Here is an 18484-nt window from a genome sequence, read left to right as displayed (position 1 = left end):
ATAAGCATGTTGCATCTTCTACTTTTAAAAAATTACCTTAAGAATACTTTTGAAGAAAAAAAAAGGTCACTCTAACATCTGAAGTTCAAATTAGACATAAAGAGGTTCAATTACCCCCAAGTTGCAGGTGAGAGAACTGAGGCTCACAGAAGCAGCACCAGGGGCCCTGCCCAAGGCTCCAGAACTCATACATGGCAGAGAACCAAGCAGTGGCAGCCAGGACTGTTGACAGCTCTGATGACAAGAACACAACAGAGACTCAGGAACTGGGAGGCCCAGCTGCCACAAGCCTGGGCAGAGCCTACCTTGAGGTCCAGGTGCAGGATGTAGTGCTGGTGGAGGTAGTGCACGCCTTCACAGATCTGCTTGGTGAACAACACCACATCCAGTTCAGTCAGATGGTACTTCTCATCCGTGATCCGGTCGAAGAGTTCACCCCCATCCACACTGCCAGCACAGAAGGAGAGGTGGGCATCTGCTGAGCAAGGTTCTCAGAGTACTGTCCAATGGCTATTGTCAATAGTTGAAGGAAGCTGACCCAGACAAGTCTAAGGTTATATCCTGTGGATCACAGGGCCACTGCCACTTGGTGTTGTATGGGATCTTTCCTGTGGCCCATTCACAGCAAAAACTGAGAGTGTAGGTCGCAAAAAGGAAATAAGAGGGGTCAGTGTTGTGACACTGCAGTTTAAGCTGTTGTCTGCTACATTGGCATCCCATTTTGGAACACTACTCCACTTCTCATCCAACTCCCTACTAATGCACCTGAGGAGGCAGTAGGAGATGGCCCAATCGATCGGGCCCCAGTCACAGACATGGGATATCGGAATGAAGTTCCTGGCTCCTGACTTCAGGCTTGGCCTAGGAGAAATGCATGGAACATCTCTCTCTCCCTTCCTCCCTCCTTCTCTCCCGGTGTGTGTGTGTGTGTGTGTGTGTGTGTGTGTGTGTGTGTGTGTGTTTGTGAGAGAGAGAGAGAGAGAGAGAGAGAGAGAGAGAGAGACTCCTAAACAAAGGGAAGTAACTGATCAGGGAGAAGACAGGATGGTCTTCGATGTTGCTAACCAAGGGTAACTTTGAATACTCCACACCAGACTTGTAAACACATCTGCCTACAAGGGGCCACCAGTACCCACATGGCAAGCAAATCAACTATGCAAATCAGACCATAAATGAGATACACAATTTCTGAAAACAGTCATTAGTCAACCTTGCTTTTCCATTTTTGATAGAGATGTGATGTGACAAATATTTTACTTTCCTCGGTCCTTGCAGCAGAAAAACTGCAACACAAACACATACATCAGAGGACTTTGAGCCTTTTGTCTCAGTGCTGGGGTGGCTGGCAGGTGAGAGATGGGCAGCCCTGCCCACCGGGCACAGCCACTGTGAACTCCAGCAGTTTCCAGTACAGTTTCTAACTGCACTGTTCGATCTTTTGCACTTTCTGGAGAAGTCTGGTTCTAGATTTTACATGACATCTTCTCCTTTCCAATTGTTTCTTCTTCAAAATAATGGAATCCTTCATGAATTTGCTGGGACCTTTGTGCGGAGGTGGTACTCATCTCTGTGTGGTTCTGATCCAATACATGTGTGCTAAAGTAAGAACTCAAACTGTTAACAGCTAAAACTCACAATTACCCCCAAGCAGCTGCACCCCACTGGCTTATGAGAAGATGAGTCCATGGTGAAGGTCAAGCAGGCAAGCCAGGAAAGAGGGGGTGCCGAGGCGCTGGAAGTCTCAGCAAGAGGAATGCAAGGGGTGGCGTGGCTCCAGCCCCACATCCGGGCCCAAGAAGCAGGTGCTACCCCAACCCTAGACACTCACTACTCCAGGACGAGTGTGCAGCTGTGCTTGCCCTCGAAGGCATCGTAGAGCTGGATCAGGTTCACATGACTGAGCTGGTTCATGATGTTGATCTCATTCTTCACATCCTCCTGGTAGAACCCGGGAGAGAGAAGTGTCCACACGTGTGGACCAGCTGTGCCTCCCAAGACACACACATACACACTCACACACTCATGCTCTCACACCAAATCTCCTTGATCCATCAACTAGGCCTTAGAACAGATGAGACCTTTATCCAGAGAAAAGTTTTATTGATCTATTTCATAGATCACAACTCTGAGGCCCAAGAAGGAGATGAATTTGTGGTATAGGGTCTCACAGGCAGCTTGGCAGTACCATGCCTTGATGCCCACCATAAGTCTAAGGAGTGCGGGGTGACTGCTGATGGAAGTTAAGAGAGTCATGGGAAAGAGGTGGGAAGGGCCGTGGGCACTGCCCATTGTGCACAGGGGTGTAGGGCACTAGGCTGGGTGAGGATGAAGATCTAAAGGAAGGGAATGAGTCCTGAGCTTGGCCAGAGGCACCTGGCTGGCCCAGGACAGATGCCTCACCCGGTCCTTGGCGCTCTTCACTTTGATGATCTTGGCTGCCAACAGAAGCCCCGTGGACTTCTCTGTGCACCTGTGGACCTGGCCAAATCGGCCCCTGTAGAGATACAGGAGTGAATCAGAGGTTGAAGGTCCAAGGGGGTTCACCTGCATACCCAGCTGGCAACTGGTTCCTTAGGCTTCCTGCTCCTAATTGCTTCTCCACACCCACCCTGAAAACCACCCTACACCCCAAAGCATATACTTGCTGTCACCCCTACAGCAGGGGCTCTCATGACACCTAGAAAAGATCTCTTCATGCTATTTCCTGGGTCTCTTCTGTACCCTAAGGGGAAGCCACTTCACCCCACACCCATGGGCTATTCTGTCCCACAGAAACTGTCCTACACCCATGTCAGCTTTCCTGTATCCACGCCCTGCACCTCCCCTTGCCCAGGCTGCAGGGGCTCTCCTTGCCCTCTGGGGCTATGCTGTCTTTCTCACACTGTGCAAGCTATCCATCTCCTACTCCAGGCTTGATTAGACAGTTCCTAGAATCACCCAGCAGTGGGTTCGGCCCCTAGCTCAAAGTGGACTCTGCCCCCACTGCACCTGCTTCCACTCTTGACGGGCAGACAGCCACCTACCCTCCCAAGACTTCATTCTGGCGTACTGTGTAACCTGTAGAGATTGAGGTCTCCTTGACGCTCACCACTCGGTGTTCAAAAGGTGCAGGCGGGGCGGGGCTGTCATCTGTTGGGGAGACCACACAGAGGCTGTGAGCCAGGTCAGCCATATGGCACGCCAAGTGGCAAGCCCATAGCCCTTTGTTCAGCCCTAGTATAGGAATTGTTAGAGTCCAGGCTAGAGCCCCCTGGAAGTTAGGGTGCAAACTAGTCAACCCCCAGAAAATGACAAAGAGTCTCGCTGGTAACGCAAAAAGCAAAGAGTTTATTGTGCCAGCATGCTGGGGTCAGACCATACTTGGAGCACGCAGGCCAGCCAAGCGGAGATCAGACTCCCCTAAAATAAGGCTAGAGATTATATAAGGCCCTTTTGGCTATAACACATCAACGTCAACTTAAAATGAACAACTTCAGACTTTTCTGGCTCCCAAGTGGAAGCAGTCTACTCCGGTCCCACGGCTCATCCCATCCTGGCACCCTTATCTTTATGGCTCTTCCAGTCCCTGGGACCAGGGAATTGCGCCCCTGCCTTCCTGCACCAGGTTAGTTGATAGATACGGTTACAGAGGACTAAAGGACAGATTTGTTGCTAAAGTGGAGTTTTCCTACAGTTCAGGTGCCTCCTGACCTAGTGAAGTAACGGCTCCTTGCCACAAAGGGCCCAATATCGCCTAACGCTAATATTCTAACATTATACCAACAGTCTAACAGAGTCATCTCAGTGAAGGCAGCTGTTGTGGCACAGCAAGTTAGGCCCCTGCCTGAAACACCTGCATCCCCTATGGGAATGCCTGGGATGCAGTCCTGTCTCTATCTTTGTTCTAGCTCCCTCCTGATGCATGCTCTTGGAGGTCAGTTCAAATACCAACAGCCAAATCTGGGACAAGTCAAAGCCAAGAGCTCAGAATTCAGTCTGGCTCTCCCACGTGGGTTACAGGGACCATGTACCTGAGCTACCACCTGTTATCTACCAAGGGCGCACACTGGCAGGAAGGTGGGATCAGAAGCCGAGCAAGAACTTGAATCAGACACTCAATAGGGGTTCTATCACAGGCTTTCTAGTCCTCTAGTGTGGTTAGGACCAGCTACCTTTTCCTTTAAAGAAAAATTATTTATTTTTTTATTGGAAAGGCAGATTAGATTTGCAGTGAGGAGAGACAAAGAAAGATATTTCATCTGCTGATTCACTTTCCAAATGGCTGCACTAGCTAGAGCTGAGCTGATCTGAAGCTTCTTCTGGGTCTCCCATGTGGGTGCAAGATCCCAAGGCTTTGGGCCATCCTACACTGCTTTCCTGGACTATAAGCAAGGAGCTGGAAGGGAAGTGGAGCATCTGGAACATGAACCTGAGTCCATATGGATTCCTGGTGGGTACAAGGTGAGGATTGAGCCATTGAGCCATCATGCTGGGCCCAGGACCAGCTATCTTAATCACAGCATCTTAACCACTGTGCCAAACACCCACCCTATGCCTTCCTGGTCTCCACCCAAAGCAATACCATTGGCAGAACTATAAGTCAGGGATGTGGATTGGGGAACTCTATCTACCTGCCCCAACTCCAGCCATTGGCAGTTCTGCATCTCTGCACATGGGTCTCCAGCCATGGGATGGACTTGGAGGCTATTTGTACTTCACATCTGCATTATGCATCCCTAGAGGCTGAGCATGCCCCTAGCAGGAGCAGGGCTGCAAATCCACTGAACTCAGAGCCCGGGGGGAACCAGAGGACCGCCTTACTTACCCAGAATCATGCCACCAGCCTTGGCATCAGGAGGCGTCTTCCCTCCTGCTTCAGCTCTCGTGGAGCCCCCGGCTGCACAGTCCTTCCTAGGCTCAGGATGTCCTGCTTCCAGGCCTCTGTCTTGCTGCAGGTCCAGAGTCCTGGCAGCATCATCTGCTTCATTGCTTCTGGCCAAGTGTGGTGTCACAACTGCCTCATCCCCAGGCCTTTGCTCTCCTGCCTTTGCAACTTTTTTGCTGCTCCTCTCCTGCAGTGCAGGAAGTTCTCTGGTCCCTCCAGGGGGTTCATCTCCTGACTGAGTCCCAGGACTTTCAGGGCAGTATCCAGAACCAAGTGGGTCTTGCTCACCTGCAGGGGCAGCTACTGCAGCCTCTGCAGGGACTGTGGGTCTCAGGCTGTCCCCTCGTGTCACAAGCAGCTGCCCTGGAGTATCCATCTCCTGCACTCGGATGGAGATCCTGGGGCAGACAGAAATATGGCCTGGGGTTAGTTAAACACAAAGACCCTGGAGTCAGAATAGATAGGCACTCAAGGCCTATTGCTATCACTCACTGCCAGGGACCTCTTGACCTCTTCTCTGTGAAATGGGGGAGTCAGTGCAGTTATATCAGTAGACCCATACTTGTGGCTGAAATCAGCAGGTTCCCAACCTTGCTTCTGGCATCTCTGAGCACATCTACCCAGACAGGGCACTGTGGCATGGTGCCCGCTAGCTTGAGAAAACCCAACAAAGACAGCAAGATGTCCCATGAGGTTCTTGAAAACCGACTTCCATCCCAGGAGGATTGTGGACTGCAGGTGGGAGATCGGGTCCCTCTCACCTTCTTCTAGGCCTCAGTCTTCCCTCCCAGCTAAGCTAAGGTGAAAACCCATGTCAAACATCACACTAGAAGCCATCAATCAGATGCAGGTAATTAAAATAAGGCAGTTAGGCACCACTGGAGCAGGCTAAGCTTTCCTCTGCAATGTTTGCACCCAGGTGCTAGTCCCAAATCTTTCTTGGGCCACTGGGAAAGCCCATGTACTGGGACCATCATCACCCACATGGGAGACTTCATGGAGTTCCTGCCTCTTGAATCCTGACTTGGGCCTGGCTCAGCCTTGGTCATTGCAGCCATTTCAGGAGTGAAATCTGTCAAATAAGTAAACCAAATTAAAAAAAAAAAAAAAAACCCAGGCCATGGCTCCCAAGACTGGACTTTGTTTCTCTGGAGTAAACAGAGCCATGGCCTTCATGGCTGCACTCCCAGGTCCACTTCATTCATCTTCATTATAGCAATCTGAAACAGTGAGTGGGGATCAGGAAGACCCTCTGAGCCCTGACACCCTGAGGGAGGGACCTGGATCCTGAGCCACCTCATCTCTGCTCGCCCTCAGTGGGATCACAGTGCTTCCCCATCCTGGGCTCTATGTGGCTTAGCAAGGAGCCGGAAGGGACGGTATCTAATGTGGACTAGTCTTAAGGAGGAAGTCAGGTGGCCTCGTCTCCACTCTGCCTGTGGGTTGCCAGGCAGCTTTAGACAAGTCTAGCTGCAGTTCCATCAAAAGTCAAACAGGAGTGGTTACACGTTTCAGGCACACTCAGAGTTAAATGAGAGCGGAAGCATACACATAAGATGCAAAAAGCGAGGCCTTCCAGCAGGTGTTGGGACACAGAAAGTTAATCACCCAGTTGTAACTCTGGCATTCCAAATGATAAGAGTTCAAGTCCCAGCTGCTCTTTTCTTGATCCAGGAAGCAACAGAAGATGACTTGAGTACTTGCACCCCTCCCACCCAGATAGAACACACAGCTGCAGCTCCTGGCTCTTGCCCTTGGCTTGGCCCACCCCTAGCTGTTGTGGTCTTTTAGGAAGTCAAACCAACAGATGGAAGCTCTCCCCTTCTTTCTCCCTCTTTCTCTGTAACTCTGACTTTCAAATAGGTAAATAAATCTTTTGGAAAAAAAAAAAGTAGGGCTTAAAATAGTGCTGTTACTATGGAAAACCACAGAGAGTCTTCAAAAATTAACAGTAAAAAAGAAAATTGCAAATAGAATTATCATATATTCTAGCAATTGCACTTCTGGGTGAAAATCAGAAGAATCAAAAGCAAGGTCTCCAAAGATACTTGTACACTCTGTTCATAATGGCATTATTCAAGATACAACGCTGCCCAAATATCCACAGATGGACGGGTGGATAAACAAAATACGGCACATATATACAGCAGATCTTCATCCTTAAAAGGAAATTCTGACACCTGCTACCGCACAGCTGGACCTTGTAACATCACATTAAGTAAACATTGAAGGATAAATTCTTGTATGACCCCATTCCATGCACTAGTAGCAGCAAGATTACAGGGCTGGGAGCTGGGGAGAATTGGGAGTTGTTTACTGGATGCAGGGTCTGCCAGATGTGAAAGTTCTAGAGATCTAACGCTTGCAACACTGTGAACACACTTGCCGCTGAGCCACACAGTGGCTAAGGTGGGAGCATGTATGTTATGTGCTTGTCATCGCAATATAAAGCAGAGAACTAGAGGCTTTTCTTTAGCCTCTGAAGCCCCAGGGCTGCCTCTGAGTGGCTGGAATTTGGAAGGCAGTGTGTGCCCCTGCTATGTCCGAAAGACCTTGCAAACCATCCACAGCCACACACAGGGCATGTGGCACTGGCAGGAGGCAGACAACCTTTCCACACTGTGCCCCTCAGGGTCAAGGATGGGTCAGGGATGACAATGCAGAATAGGATATGTTGCATCCAGCCAAATCAACCCAAACCTAGCTGCGGTCGCATCCCCAAGCCAGGGACATAGGAGACTGTGGCAAGACAGTCACTGAAGGAATAACTATGCAGTCAGCTTGGGCCAGTGGTCACTGTCTGCACCTTTGGTCTTCACTTTCAGGACGACACAGGATGCCCCCTTAATAGTGTCAAATCCAATGCCATGCAGTTCCATGCCATGCTCAACATCCAAGCTCTCCTACATACTGCATGCCCACAGCAGGCATCTCATCATTTACTGCACCTGTGTCACCAAATCCAGAGAACAGCCTCAGGATCCTCTACCCACGTAAACTGCCAACCAGAGCAGCTAGGAGATGCTGGACTTTAAATACCCATGCATGAGGTGAGAAGAAACAGGCAGTGATCTTGCTCAGCCCCCACTACAGGCCCCAGGGACCTGAGCATCAGCTCCAGCCTGAAGTTGAGTTGGAGATCTTGCCTTCCCACTCAGAATCTTCCTGGGACCCCTAACAGGTTCACAGAAAGTTCATCCCCAGCTCCAGATTCCACATTTAGAGCCTTGGCCTCACCCCAGTGGTGCCTGCCAGGAATTCCTCTCCCCAGCCTGTCACATCTCCAGAGGCTCCTGTTTCCTTCCAGAACAAAGGCTGACAGGAGATCTAGGCTTTTCTGCCAATCACCACAGCAAACACAGACATCAGATCCCCTCCCTGAGCCAGGCCATGGGGTCTTGGGTATAGGTCAGGGCAGCCCAGGGCAGATACAGGCCCCTCCGAGAGAAACCCTGAAGCACAGTGCCCTTCAGCAGCTCACCAAGTGACCTCATTGCCCCCAAGGATGCGCTGCCCCCCCACCTCCAGGGCTTGGGGCCAGCAGGCTCTTCAGTCTCCTGCTCTGTGTCTGCTGAGCACCATTCTGAGGCTGCACCTGAGGGTCAGGGCAGCGGGAGCAGCTCCACCTCCAGATCTTCCAACATCATCTCCCCCCAAATCCCTGGATCGATTGGCTGGCACCCATCTCCCACCTCTGAGCATTGCATCTTCCTCTCCCAGCTGTGTCACTGATGGTTTAATCAAAGCAGGAAGGCTGGTGCAGTAGTAAAGGGATAGATTCCGGATCCAGTAACAGCCCGGATCCCAGCTCCGGGTCCCCAGCTGTGTGGTAGCTGCAGGAATTTTGAGCCTGTGCCTTGTCATCAGTAGAATAAGCATGAACATCGTGCTCACCCACGAACTGCTCAGCCAATGCCAGGCATATGGGAAGCGCTCTGAGAGTGCAATTTTCCAGCAGTTGTTGCTGCTGCTCAGAGCGCTCCCCACTGGAATCACCAGCTAACACCTCAGATTCACCCCAGAGCAACTGAATCAGAACTACTCATCATCAAGTTCTGATAATCCCTCAAGTAATCCCATTGGACAGCAGAGGGTCCAGGCAGGGTCCATACCTCCTCTCTTCTGTTGAGGCCAGCTAGCACTGCACACTCAACACCAACAGCTGGCTCATTGGTCATGTATATTGGTAGAAGCTAGCTCCTGAATTTACCCAGTATGGAAAAGAAGCCTTACCTTGGAGACGTTTCTCCACCACTGTGAGTTGCCTTGGCCATGGCTGGCAATCCTGAAGGGCCTGGGGGTTGTGGGCTGGCAGTCAGCTTCCTGCTGTCCTCTGTGGGTTGTGGCTCAGGTTTGCTGGATGATGCACTTTGCCCAGCACTTGGGGCAGCTTCCTGGCTGGTGAGGCCTTCACTGATCCTGTTGGGTGCCACAGCCAATTCCAGCTCAGTTCTGGGGTCCTCACTGGATGTCTCAGGATCTTGGGCTTCCAAAGCTGTGGGCAGCTGCAGGTGATCCAGGGACTCATGCCCTGGGTCAGGAGCTCCATCTCCCTGTCCTAGTGAGGCCCCTGCCCGGGTAAGGAAGTCAGCTCCTGTCCCTGAAGCATTGATGGGAGTCAGCCTCTCCACCGCCCCCTCTGGCAGGTCAGCCTTCTGGCTCTCTATAGGAAAATAAGCAGGATAAAAAGGCACTCCAATTTGGAGTTGACCACAAAGACCCTACAAAGCATATGCACAAGGTCATTCAGTGTACCATGTTCACAACAACCAAAGACTGAGGAAACCCCACAGGACCTCCCAGCCCTGGCTCCACCCCGAGGGAATGTGCAGGTTAGAGCAAGGCGCATCTACACAGTGGAGTGTTGCACAGCCACTGGGAATTGTGAAAGGGAGAAATTAGTATTTCGATACATAGCTATGGAGTGACATTAAGGTGAACTGTGCACGGTACTATGGTTTGGACGTGGCTTGTTTCTTGAGGGTCCATGTGTTGGAAGCACAGTCCCAGTGTGATGGCATTGGGAATCAGCATGAACCTTTAAGAAAATGGGGTCAGTGGGAGCTCCTTGGGTCAGGAGGGATTAAGGCATTTCTTTGAAACCCCTTCAAAATTCTCACCAGAGGGTTGTTACAAAATCCTGAGCCTGTCCCCACACAGTCTGTCTCTTGTCTTGTATTTCCTATGTGCTCTCACCATTGTCACCCACCATGTGTTGCAGCCAAGAGGGCCACACCATAGCTGTTCAGTGCAGGCGCTGAAGTCCCCAAAACTGAGAGCTAAATTCAACTCTTTTCCAGGTAAAGTTAACCTGTTTCAGGTAGTAACCAGATACAAACTAGCACAATATGATGCTTATCTAAGAAGGGAGAAAGGGTAGGAACTCAAGCTTGTGATCTCAATAGACTAGACATCAAAAAGAGGTGGGGGGAAAGACAAAAACATCCTAAATGGTTACATGGGGGCAGGGGGAATTGGGGCTAGGGACAAGGACAGAAGCTAGACTTCACGTAATGTACATCTTATTTCTAAAATTTGACTTTGGAATCTGCGTAAAATTAAGCGAAAGAATAAAAAAATTTAACCACAAGACAGCAATCTATAAAATTATAAAGCAAAATGAACTAAATCAGCCTGCACATCAAGTTGATGACATAGCCCACAGAGAAAGGAGCTATTCCAAGCAATTTCAAACATAGCACCTGACTTCACATCTCTGCAGGGATATATATAAAAGGCAAACAACGCCCCCCCCCCAAAAAAAAAGGGTAAAGAAGAGAAAGCAGCTTCCATAGTTTTCCAGGGATTAGACTGGAAATGGTACGGCTGGTGTGTTTTGTTGTGTGCAAATCAGAGATGGTGAACGGGGCCTCACTCACCTTCCCAGGGCCCCCTGATGTCAGCCTGCACGCCTCTGGTGCTCAGCACATGCTTGGGTTTTGCTCCCTTCTCTTCCGCTCGCTCTTTGCTCTAAAATAACAACCATGAAACTGTCATTAACACCATCTCCAGGACCCCGTTAAGCCGTACTTAGGATCTGGCGTGGTCTAGTGGTAAATATCAAAAAGTGGATCCTGCCACTATCATTGTAGAGATAAGGACACAAAAGCCTTCCCAAGGTCACAAACTTATTTCTAAAGATTTATTTATGTATTTATTTGAAAAGAACAATGGCAGAGACAGAGAAAGGAAGGGGCGGGGGAGGGGGAGAAAGAGAGAGAGACTGATTTAACCACTGATTTGCTTCCAAAAGTGGTAAGTAGCCAGAGTTGAGCCAAGCCAAAGTTAGGAGCCAGGAACTACTCTTGCAGCCTAAGTACTCGGACGTCTTCTGTTGCTTTCCCAGGTGTGTGAGCAGGGAGCTGGATTGGAAACAGAGCAACCAGGATTTGAACCAGTAGTCTAATAGGGGAAGGCAGCATCCCAAGAGGCAGTTTAACCAGCTGCACAATGATAGCCAAGGTGGTAAAACTTAACAGGGGCAAGACAGACCCTGCTCCTGACCGGGGATTCTAAACCAACTGAACTCAGAGGAGTTAAACCAAACTTAATGCAAAATGTCAGTGCAGATCAGTTGGTCATGATTACTGGAGTGTGCAGGGTTCAGAAGAGAGATTCAGCCATAAATGGGGCAGTTGACATAATCGATTAGTAATGTCTGCCCAGGGCTGCATGAGTGGCTCTCACAACAGTTAAAATTGTGGACTCTCGGGCCAGCCTTGCTGACCCTTACCATCTCTGCATCACCTTTGCCCCATCTGTAAAGTGTGGCAATGATTTATTATGTGCCTTGCAGTTAGTGGGAGGTCAGGGGGAGTTTATCTGTGGGATGCCCAGAACACAGCAGGTGCTCAACAATTGTAACAATCTTGTCTCATCTGAGATGGGGATCAAACCAGCCCATTGCCCACACTGGTGCTTGGGCCTGGCCCACAGGAGCTCAGCAGCTGATCTTTACAACTGAATGGGTTTGCTCCTGCTCCGTGCCAGCTTGCACACGCTTTTACTCTTGCAACAGCACGCCTCGCATGCCCAGCACTGCCCAGCTGTGAGCCTTCAAGCAACTATTTCTACATGGCCTGACTTCTTACTGGGTCCCTAGATGCTTTTGGGGGCTTTGAGTGTAAGATAGCCTCTTGGCCTGTGTCACTTTGGCCAGAGCTTGGGCTGACCGCCAGGCGTGAGGCATTCACCCATTAAGGGCCTCTGTGTCTCCTGCCTTGGCCACAGAGCCCTTAGTTTAGAGTCAAGAGGCTAAAGACAACTTAGGGAACATTTTATTCAGTTTGCACAGCCTTTTAAAATGTTTAGTTGGCTTTCAACATATAAAGCATAGTGGATTTTTACATCACAATCCAAGATCCCTGTATGGTGACACAATTGTTCTCTATTTTTATTGTACTGCCCACTTAAAATGTGCTTGGTGTGTGTATGTATGCAGTTAATTGTATATAAATTATGCATCAAAAAAGAATGGTTATTATACTTACATAAAATTTACAAAAAATATGTAGATTCCCAGCTTCTTTTGGAACATTATAAAAGCAAGGGATGAGGCAGTAGGGAGATGGGGGGAAACTAAAGCCCTGGCAACTCTAGGCCCAAGGGTCAGAAGCCATTCTCTCCATCGGGGGCTTCACCTCTCCAGAACATTCCCTGACCCCACAATAGAGGGCTGACCTCACTGCTTCTCCTCCTCTTTGCCCACTTAGCTCAAGCCCATTACCTGCTCACCCCTTTGGGAGTCCAGGGTATCAAACTCTGCCTTCTTTTTTTTTGTTTTAAAGATTTATTTATTTTATTTGTAAGGAAGATTAGATTTATGGAGAGAAGGAGAGACAGAAAGACCTAGCTTCCATCTGCTGACTCACTCCCCAGATGGCCAGAATGGCCAGAGCTGAGCCGATCCAAAGGCAGGAGCCAGGAATGTCTTCCGGGTCTCCCAAGAAGGTGCAGGGTCCCAAGGCTTTGGGCATCCTCTACTGCTTTCCCGGGCCACAAACAGAGAGATGTATGTGAAGTGAAGCATCTGTGACAGGAACCAGTGTCCATATGGGATCCCGGCACTTACAAGGTGAGGATTTAACCACTGAGCCATCGCACCAGGCCCCAAACTTTGCCATCTTAATGGTAGCATAGCACTCGAGAAGACACACCCCAATGCCTGGCTGTAGCAGGCACTTAATAAAAAAATGCCAGCTGCTCTGATGGGTTCACGAGTGCCGTCAGTGTGGCTCGAATCCTTGCTCAGCAGATGGCTGTCCCTTATCCTCCCTGCAGCTCCGTCCTCATAGCTGGGGCACTGGAGGCATTATCACAGCCCTCCTCCTGTTTCACCCCACCGGTAGAAAGGGACTTGGACACGCTGTCCTTTGGCAGACCTTGCTGGGCTCAAGCTGTTCTTGCTTCCCATTTATTTATTTATTTTTAAATAGGGAGGCACGCAGGCATGCATCATCCCCTGCCCCCACCCCCCCACATCCCACCCAGTCCCGCACAGCCAGGTTGTAGCTTCAGGGTTGAATCTTCAGGGATCTGCCTTGTCAAAGTACGCAGAAAAGTAACAGAGACGCCAAGACCCATTCTAGAAGATTGACACATCCCAACAGTTTGAATGTGATTCACGCCTCAGCTAAGCCGGAATGTACCTTTCATGGCAGAACGCCTGGCTCCTCCGAGTACTCTGATTCACAGGTTACCACCAAAGGAGGCGCCACGGAGCACTTGAGAAAACCCAAATGGCACCCCCACCCCCCGAAAGTCTGACACAATCTGCAGCTGAAATAGCCAGTGCTAGGATTTCATGCAATCCCCCAGCGGGACTGCTATGCCCTTTAGCCTCTCCGGAGACACAAGCCATTCAGCACTGACAGCGTGTTAAAGAGCCGTAGCTGCATCCCTTCTCTGAGCACCTCCTGTGGGACTTGCCCTGGCCAACAGGCCGCAGACACATTGATGCAGACATTGATATGCACATTAACCACAAGGGCCAAACAGATCCATCAAGGGCCAGTGAAGCACACGGGCAAGAATTATTGCAAGAACTCAGAAAAGCCAAAGTTCATGACCTGACCTGGCCATCCAGAAATGCCTTAAATAAATATCTGAAACACGTGACAGTTTATTTCATTAACATAAGAGCAATCCTCACTCATCAACATGAAAACAAAGTAAAATAAACAGAAAGAGAACCAGCTATGAGCAGACAGACAATACAGAAGGTTTAATCCTTTGAGCAATATTTGATCTTCTAGTAAAAAGAAACAGGAATTAAAATCACAGGATGCATCATTCTATTGTCTATTGTGTTTAAAATTGTTCATGAGAAAGTTAAAAAAATATTGTAAAAATTCCAAAGGCAAGTTAGCTTTACGAGACATGGAACCAATTGCTTCATTTGGCTCTGACTCAAATAAACAAATTGTAAACCGTTGAAAAAGTATGAGATAATCCAGAAAATTTGAACACTGACTTAGGTAGACAAAGAATGAATTGTTCCCTTCTTAGATATACTGATTTCATGATTATGTTTTCCAAAAAAAAAAAAAGTCCTTTTTATGTTTTAGCTATGAATACTGAACATTTTTGAAAGAAATGAGCCAATGCCTCGGGCTAGGAGGAGGGAGGAGATGAGATGATTTCGGCCTTGAGTTGATGGGTAAAGCTGGGAAGCAGGCTCATGGGTCCCTTACACACTCGCCCCTCCTGATTCAGGGGTTTGGTATCCAAGGACTCAAGCAACTGCACATGGAAAACATTCAGAAGAAAATTGCATCTGGACTGAACATGCACAGGCTTTCTTTTTTTGGTAATGGTATAACAACTCCCTGCATAGCATTTACTTTGTAGTAGGAATTATAAATAATCTAGGGATGACTTAAGGTACCCGGGAAGATGTGCAGACATGTAAGGGACTTGAATGTCTGCAGAACCAAGGGACAACTGTATTCACCACTATTTATAACTTATAATTAATAAATATGTTTTAATAATTAGATTTTATAAATGGTCAACATTTTCATACTTAAGTTTTTCATTCATCAGACAGAAGAATCAAAACACTGAGTAGCATGACTTGTTAATGGAGCCATCAAGAATCCCATTCAGGACTGGAAGGACACTAAGCCAAAATGACTTCACTGAGAGTGGTTTCACTTTATCTGCACAGACTTATCCCTTGACTTGGTGTTTTTATGGCTAGAAGTGTGTCGTAGAGATGGACTCACTTGGGGTCAGTGTTGTGGCACAGTAGTTTAAACTGCCACCTGCAATGCTGGCATCCCATGAGCACCGGTTCGGGTACCAGCTGCTCCACCTCTGATGCAGCTCCCTGCTAATGCATCTGGGAAAGTACCGGAAGTGATGGTCCTGAGGCTGGCATTGTGATGTGGAGGTAATGCCACTGCCTGTGACACCAGCATCCCACACTTGCAACTGCTGGAGTTTCAGCTGCTCTACTTCTAATCCAGTTCCCTTGGATTAATGGCCTGAGAAAAGCAAAGATGGCCCAAGGGCTTGGTCCTTCAGGAGGACTTGGATGAAGCTCTGGGCTTCTGGGTTCAGCCTGGCCCAGCCCCAGCCATTGCAGCCAACTAGGGAGTGAACCAGTGGATGGAAGATCTCTATCTTTCTCCCTCCGCCGCCCCAACCAACTCTGCTTTTCGAATACATGGATAAACTTTTAAAAAGAAAAACCTCGCATATTCTCAAAGACAAATAAGGGTTTAGTCCATGGAGAGTATGTGCTTTGAAAAACTATGCTTGGATTTGAAAGTTTTTTTGCACCAAAGTAAATATTTTTTAGTTCTGTTTTTCCACGAAGTTTCTGAAGTTCTTGTAGGTATCAGTGGATATTCACTGCATCGCTATTTATAGTAGTTTAAAGAAATGAGAGACATCGTAAGCAGGGATGCAGACTTGTTAACAAATTAAAATATATCCCCTGCCCTAAAATGGAGTACTCCACAATTTTAAGAAACAGGGACAAGGAGGGTACACATTTAAAAACAAATTTAGAAACATCAAGGTGAGAACAATGTGAGGACAGGAATGGAAGCCGAACAGAACCAACAGGGTGGAGTGCAATCCCCTATGCTTATAGATGCTCCATTTTCACCCAAAAGGAGTTAGAGCAAACAGGTGCCTCTGACTGCTTGGACAGGGACAGTGTTTCAGAGCCCAGGGTGGGATAGGAGGGAGCTGCCTGCCCTTTATATTAGGTGATTTTTTTTTAAAAGATTTATTTATTTTTATTACAAAGTCAGATATACAGAAACGAGGAGAGACAGAGAGGAAGCTCTTTCATCTGATGATTCACTCCCCAAGTGAGCACAACAGCCAGTGCTGCGCCAATCTGAAACCAGGAGCCAGGAACTTCTTCCAAGTCTCCCACATGGGCACAGGATCCCAAAGCACTGGGCCGTCCTCAACTGCTTTCCCAGGCCACAAGCAGGGAGCTGGGTGGGAAGTGGAGCTTCCGGGATTAGAACCAGTGCCCATATGGGATCCTGGTGTGTTCAAGGCAAGGACTTTAGCCGCTAGGCCACAGTGCCGGACCCTAGGTAATTTTTTTTTAACCAAGTGCATACTACAGTTTTCTCTTTAAAGCTGTTAATCAGACTAAATTGATTGGATTGCTTTGGCTGATCATACTGATGGCCTTTTTAAAGCTGAGGTTGTTTTCCAGAGACAAGAGTGCAAGGGGCCACATCTTGGCTGCAGGCCAAGGTGCCAAGCGGATAACAGAGGCTGTGATGGGGCTTAGGGCAGAGAGGGGGAGGGGAGAGCAGGGCATAGTCTAGAAGATGGGAAGGAAGGGGCGCTGTCAGCCACTGACTGACAGAGTCAAGCTCAGACTCCTTTAGAGTCCAACTCACCCCCTGCCCAAGCTGGCGCGTAACTGCCAGGCTCTGAAACAGTGGCTCCAGGTCGTCTGAGTGTTGCTAAGTGGCTGGTCCTTGGCTGTTCCCAAACAGGATGTTCCTTCTATCTCCCAGCCACTCCACCCCCATCCCCATCCAACCCCCAGAGCCCAAGCTTCCATTAGCCAGCTGATTCGATTATGCAACCTGAGGGAACAGCCGATCCCTGAAATGCCAGCCTCCACCCCCAGGTTTGGCTCCTGCCTTTGTCCCCTGTGTTTCGCTGTCAACACATCTCCCTAAGGGAGAGCTGTACAGACCATCTACTCTGGGGAAAAGCACAAGGTTGGGGATAAGAAAGGGGCTAGGTTTCTAAGTAATAGCTCCACCGAGGCAAACACCCCAACTTCCATCCTAGGTAGCAAGGATCCCACAGCAGCTCCCAGAGGAAGAGAAATCCCAGGATGTCAAAGAACCTCAACAGCCCCTTCCCTAACCACACCTGCCTGGAGCAGCTCCAGACTGCCTCAGTTTTAGGGTACCACCTCTCCCTTTCCCTGGGAGGATGGGCAGTCTGGAACACACACACACACACACACACACACACACACACCACCCCACACATCTGTAAGTTCCCATCTCCCCGCATCAACAGGTCACACAAGAGACACAGCAGGCAACTATGCCTCTCCTGCTCTAAGTCCCTCCGCCTGGCAGGCACTCCCCCTTGGCCTCCCTTCCAGCCAGTGCAGGGAAGCAGGAACCAACCTCCTCAGAGCCATCAGCCAGACTGCTTCTCCTCCATGGCACCCTGCCTTGTGTGATGAAATCCACCACCTTTGAGTTCTGGAACGTGGCTTCCACCAAAGCAATGGCCCTGTCCACAGCCACTACCATCCTGAAGAGGGCTTCGAGCCTAGCGCCATGCTGGGTGGCCTCCTGCCGCACGGCCCTCACCAGCTCCAGGACCTCATGCCACCCAGCCTGAGTGTCCGCTGGAGGGGCACTGTCAGCACCCACCGGGGCCAGCACCTGGGAGGCCTCCAGCCGGTGCAGGCCTTGCTCCAGGTAGCCCATGCCTTGGCACACGCACTGCAGCTTCTCTGTGACGTCTTCTTGGAAATGCAAGAGTTTGTCCACCTTCTCATTCAGCATGCTAAGCTTTTTGTCCATGGTGGTTAAACAGGTCTTGCCCAACACTGGCAGTCCCCGGGGCCCTGGGCCCTCTTGGGAGGCTCCTGACATCCTGATGCAGGCTGGACCAGGGTAAACAGGAGGAAATGAAGGAGCCACCAGCCTCTGGCTTTCACAAAGGCAGTAGTGACTGGAAGTTCATTGTCCTGGGCAGCTGACAGCCTGTCCCCACAACACCAACCTTCATGGACCTCAGGGCTTGTTTGGGGAGCCCGTGGGACTGGGTCCTCCCTGTGCCTTCGCTTATCTCCCACTCCTCCACGGCCATGAGTGACAGCCCAAGTTTGGTGCAGTCCCTACCCACTTGGGGCCCCTTTGACATCATGGCAGCATTTGACATTCCTCTCTGAGAGGCTGCTGATGGGCAAATATTTTAAGAATCTGCCCAGGGCAGGCAGTAGCTCATGGAGCTGGGACAAAGGTCATTTAGGTAACAAGAACTTGTATATGTGCTGTCAAAAAGAGACGACAATGAGAACTTGTTAACTGAACTTTACCAGGGGTACTTAGAGACCCCAGGGCAACAGTAATGCCTTTGGAGCTCTAAAGCCCTGAGCAGATGCCC

General features: G+C 49.5%; 1 protein-coding gene across 1 annotated transcript in view; it reads right to left on the bottom strand.

Annotated features, from left to right (window-relative positions):
* The window catches only part of MYLK3 (myosin light chain kinase 3), a 34018-nt gene extending 16048 nt beyond the window's left edge, over window positions 1-17970 (bottom strand). Inside the window, exons 1-8 of the mRNA XM_040982766.1 lie at window positions 17494-17970; window positions 10744-10834; window positions 9098-9527; window positions 4805-5262; window positions 3024-3129; window positions 2401-2494; window positions 1829-1938; window positions 306-447 (exon numbers count right to left, since the gene is read on the bottom strand). Coding sequence (XP_040838700.1) covers window positions 306-447; window positions 1829-1938; window positions 2401-2494; window positions 3024-3129; window positions 4805-5262; window positions 9098-9527; window positions 10744-10834; window positions 17494-17970 — 1908 coding nt within the window. The remainder of the gene's footprint in view (window positions 1-305; window positions 448-1828; window positions 1939-2400; window positions 2495-3023; window positions 3130-4804; window positions 5263-9097; window positions 9528-10743; window positions 10835-17493) is intronic.
* Between the last annotated feature and the right edge of the window lie 514 nt (window positions 17971-18484).

This window comes from Ochotona curzoniae, unplaced genomic scaffold (genome assembly GCF_017591425.1).
Source record: "Ochotona curzoniae isolate NIBS_2020 unplaced genomic scaffold, NIBS_Ocur_1.0 contig_3622, whole genome shotgun sequence".
Classification (NCBI taxonomy): Eukaryota; Metazoa; Chordata; class Mammalia; order Lagomorpha; family Ochotonidae; genus Ochotona; species Ochotona curzoniae.
Note: the sequence above shows the minus strand (reverse complement) of the source record. Positions and strands in the feature narration are given on the sequence as shown.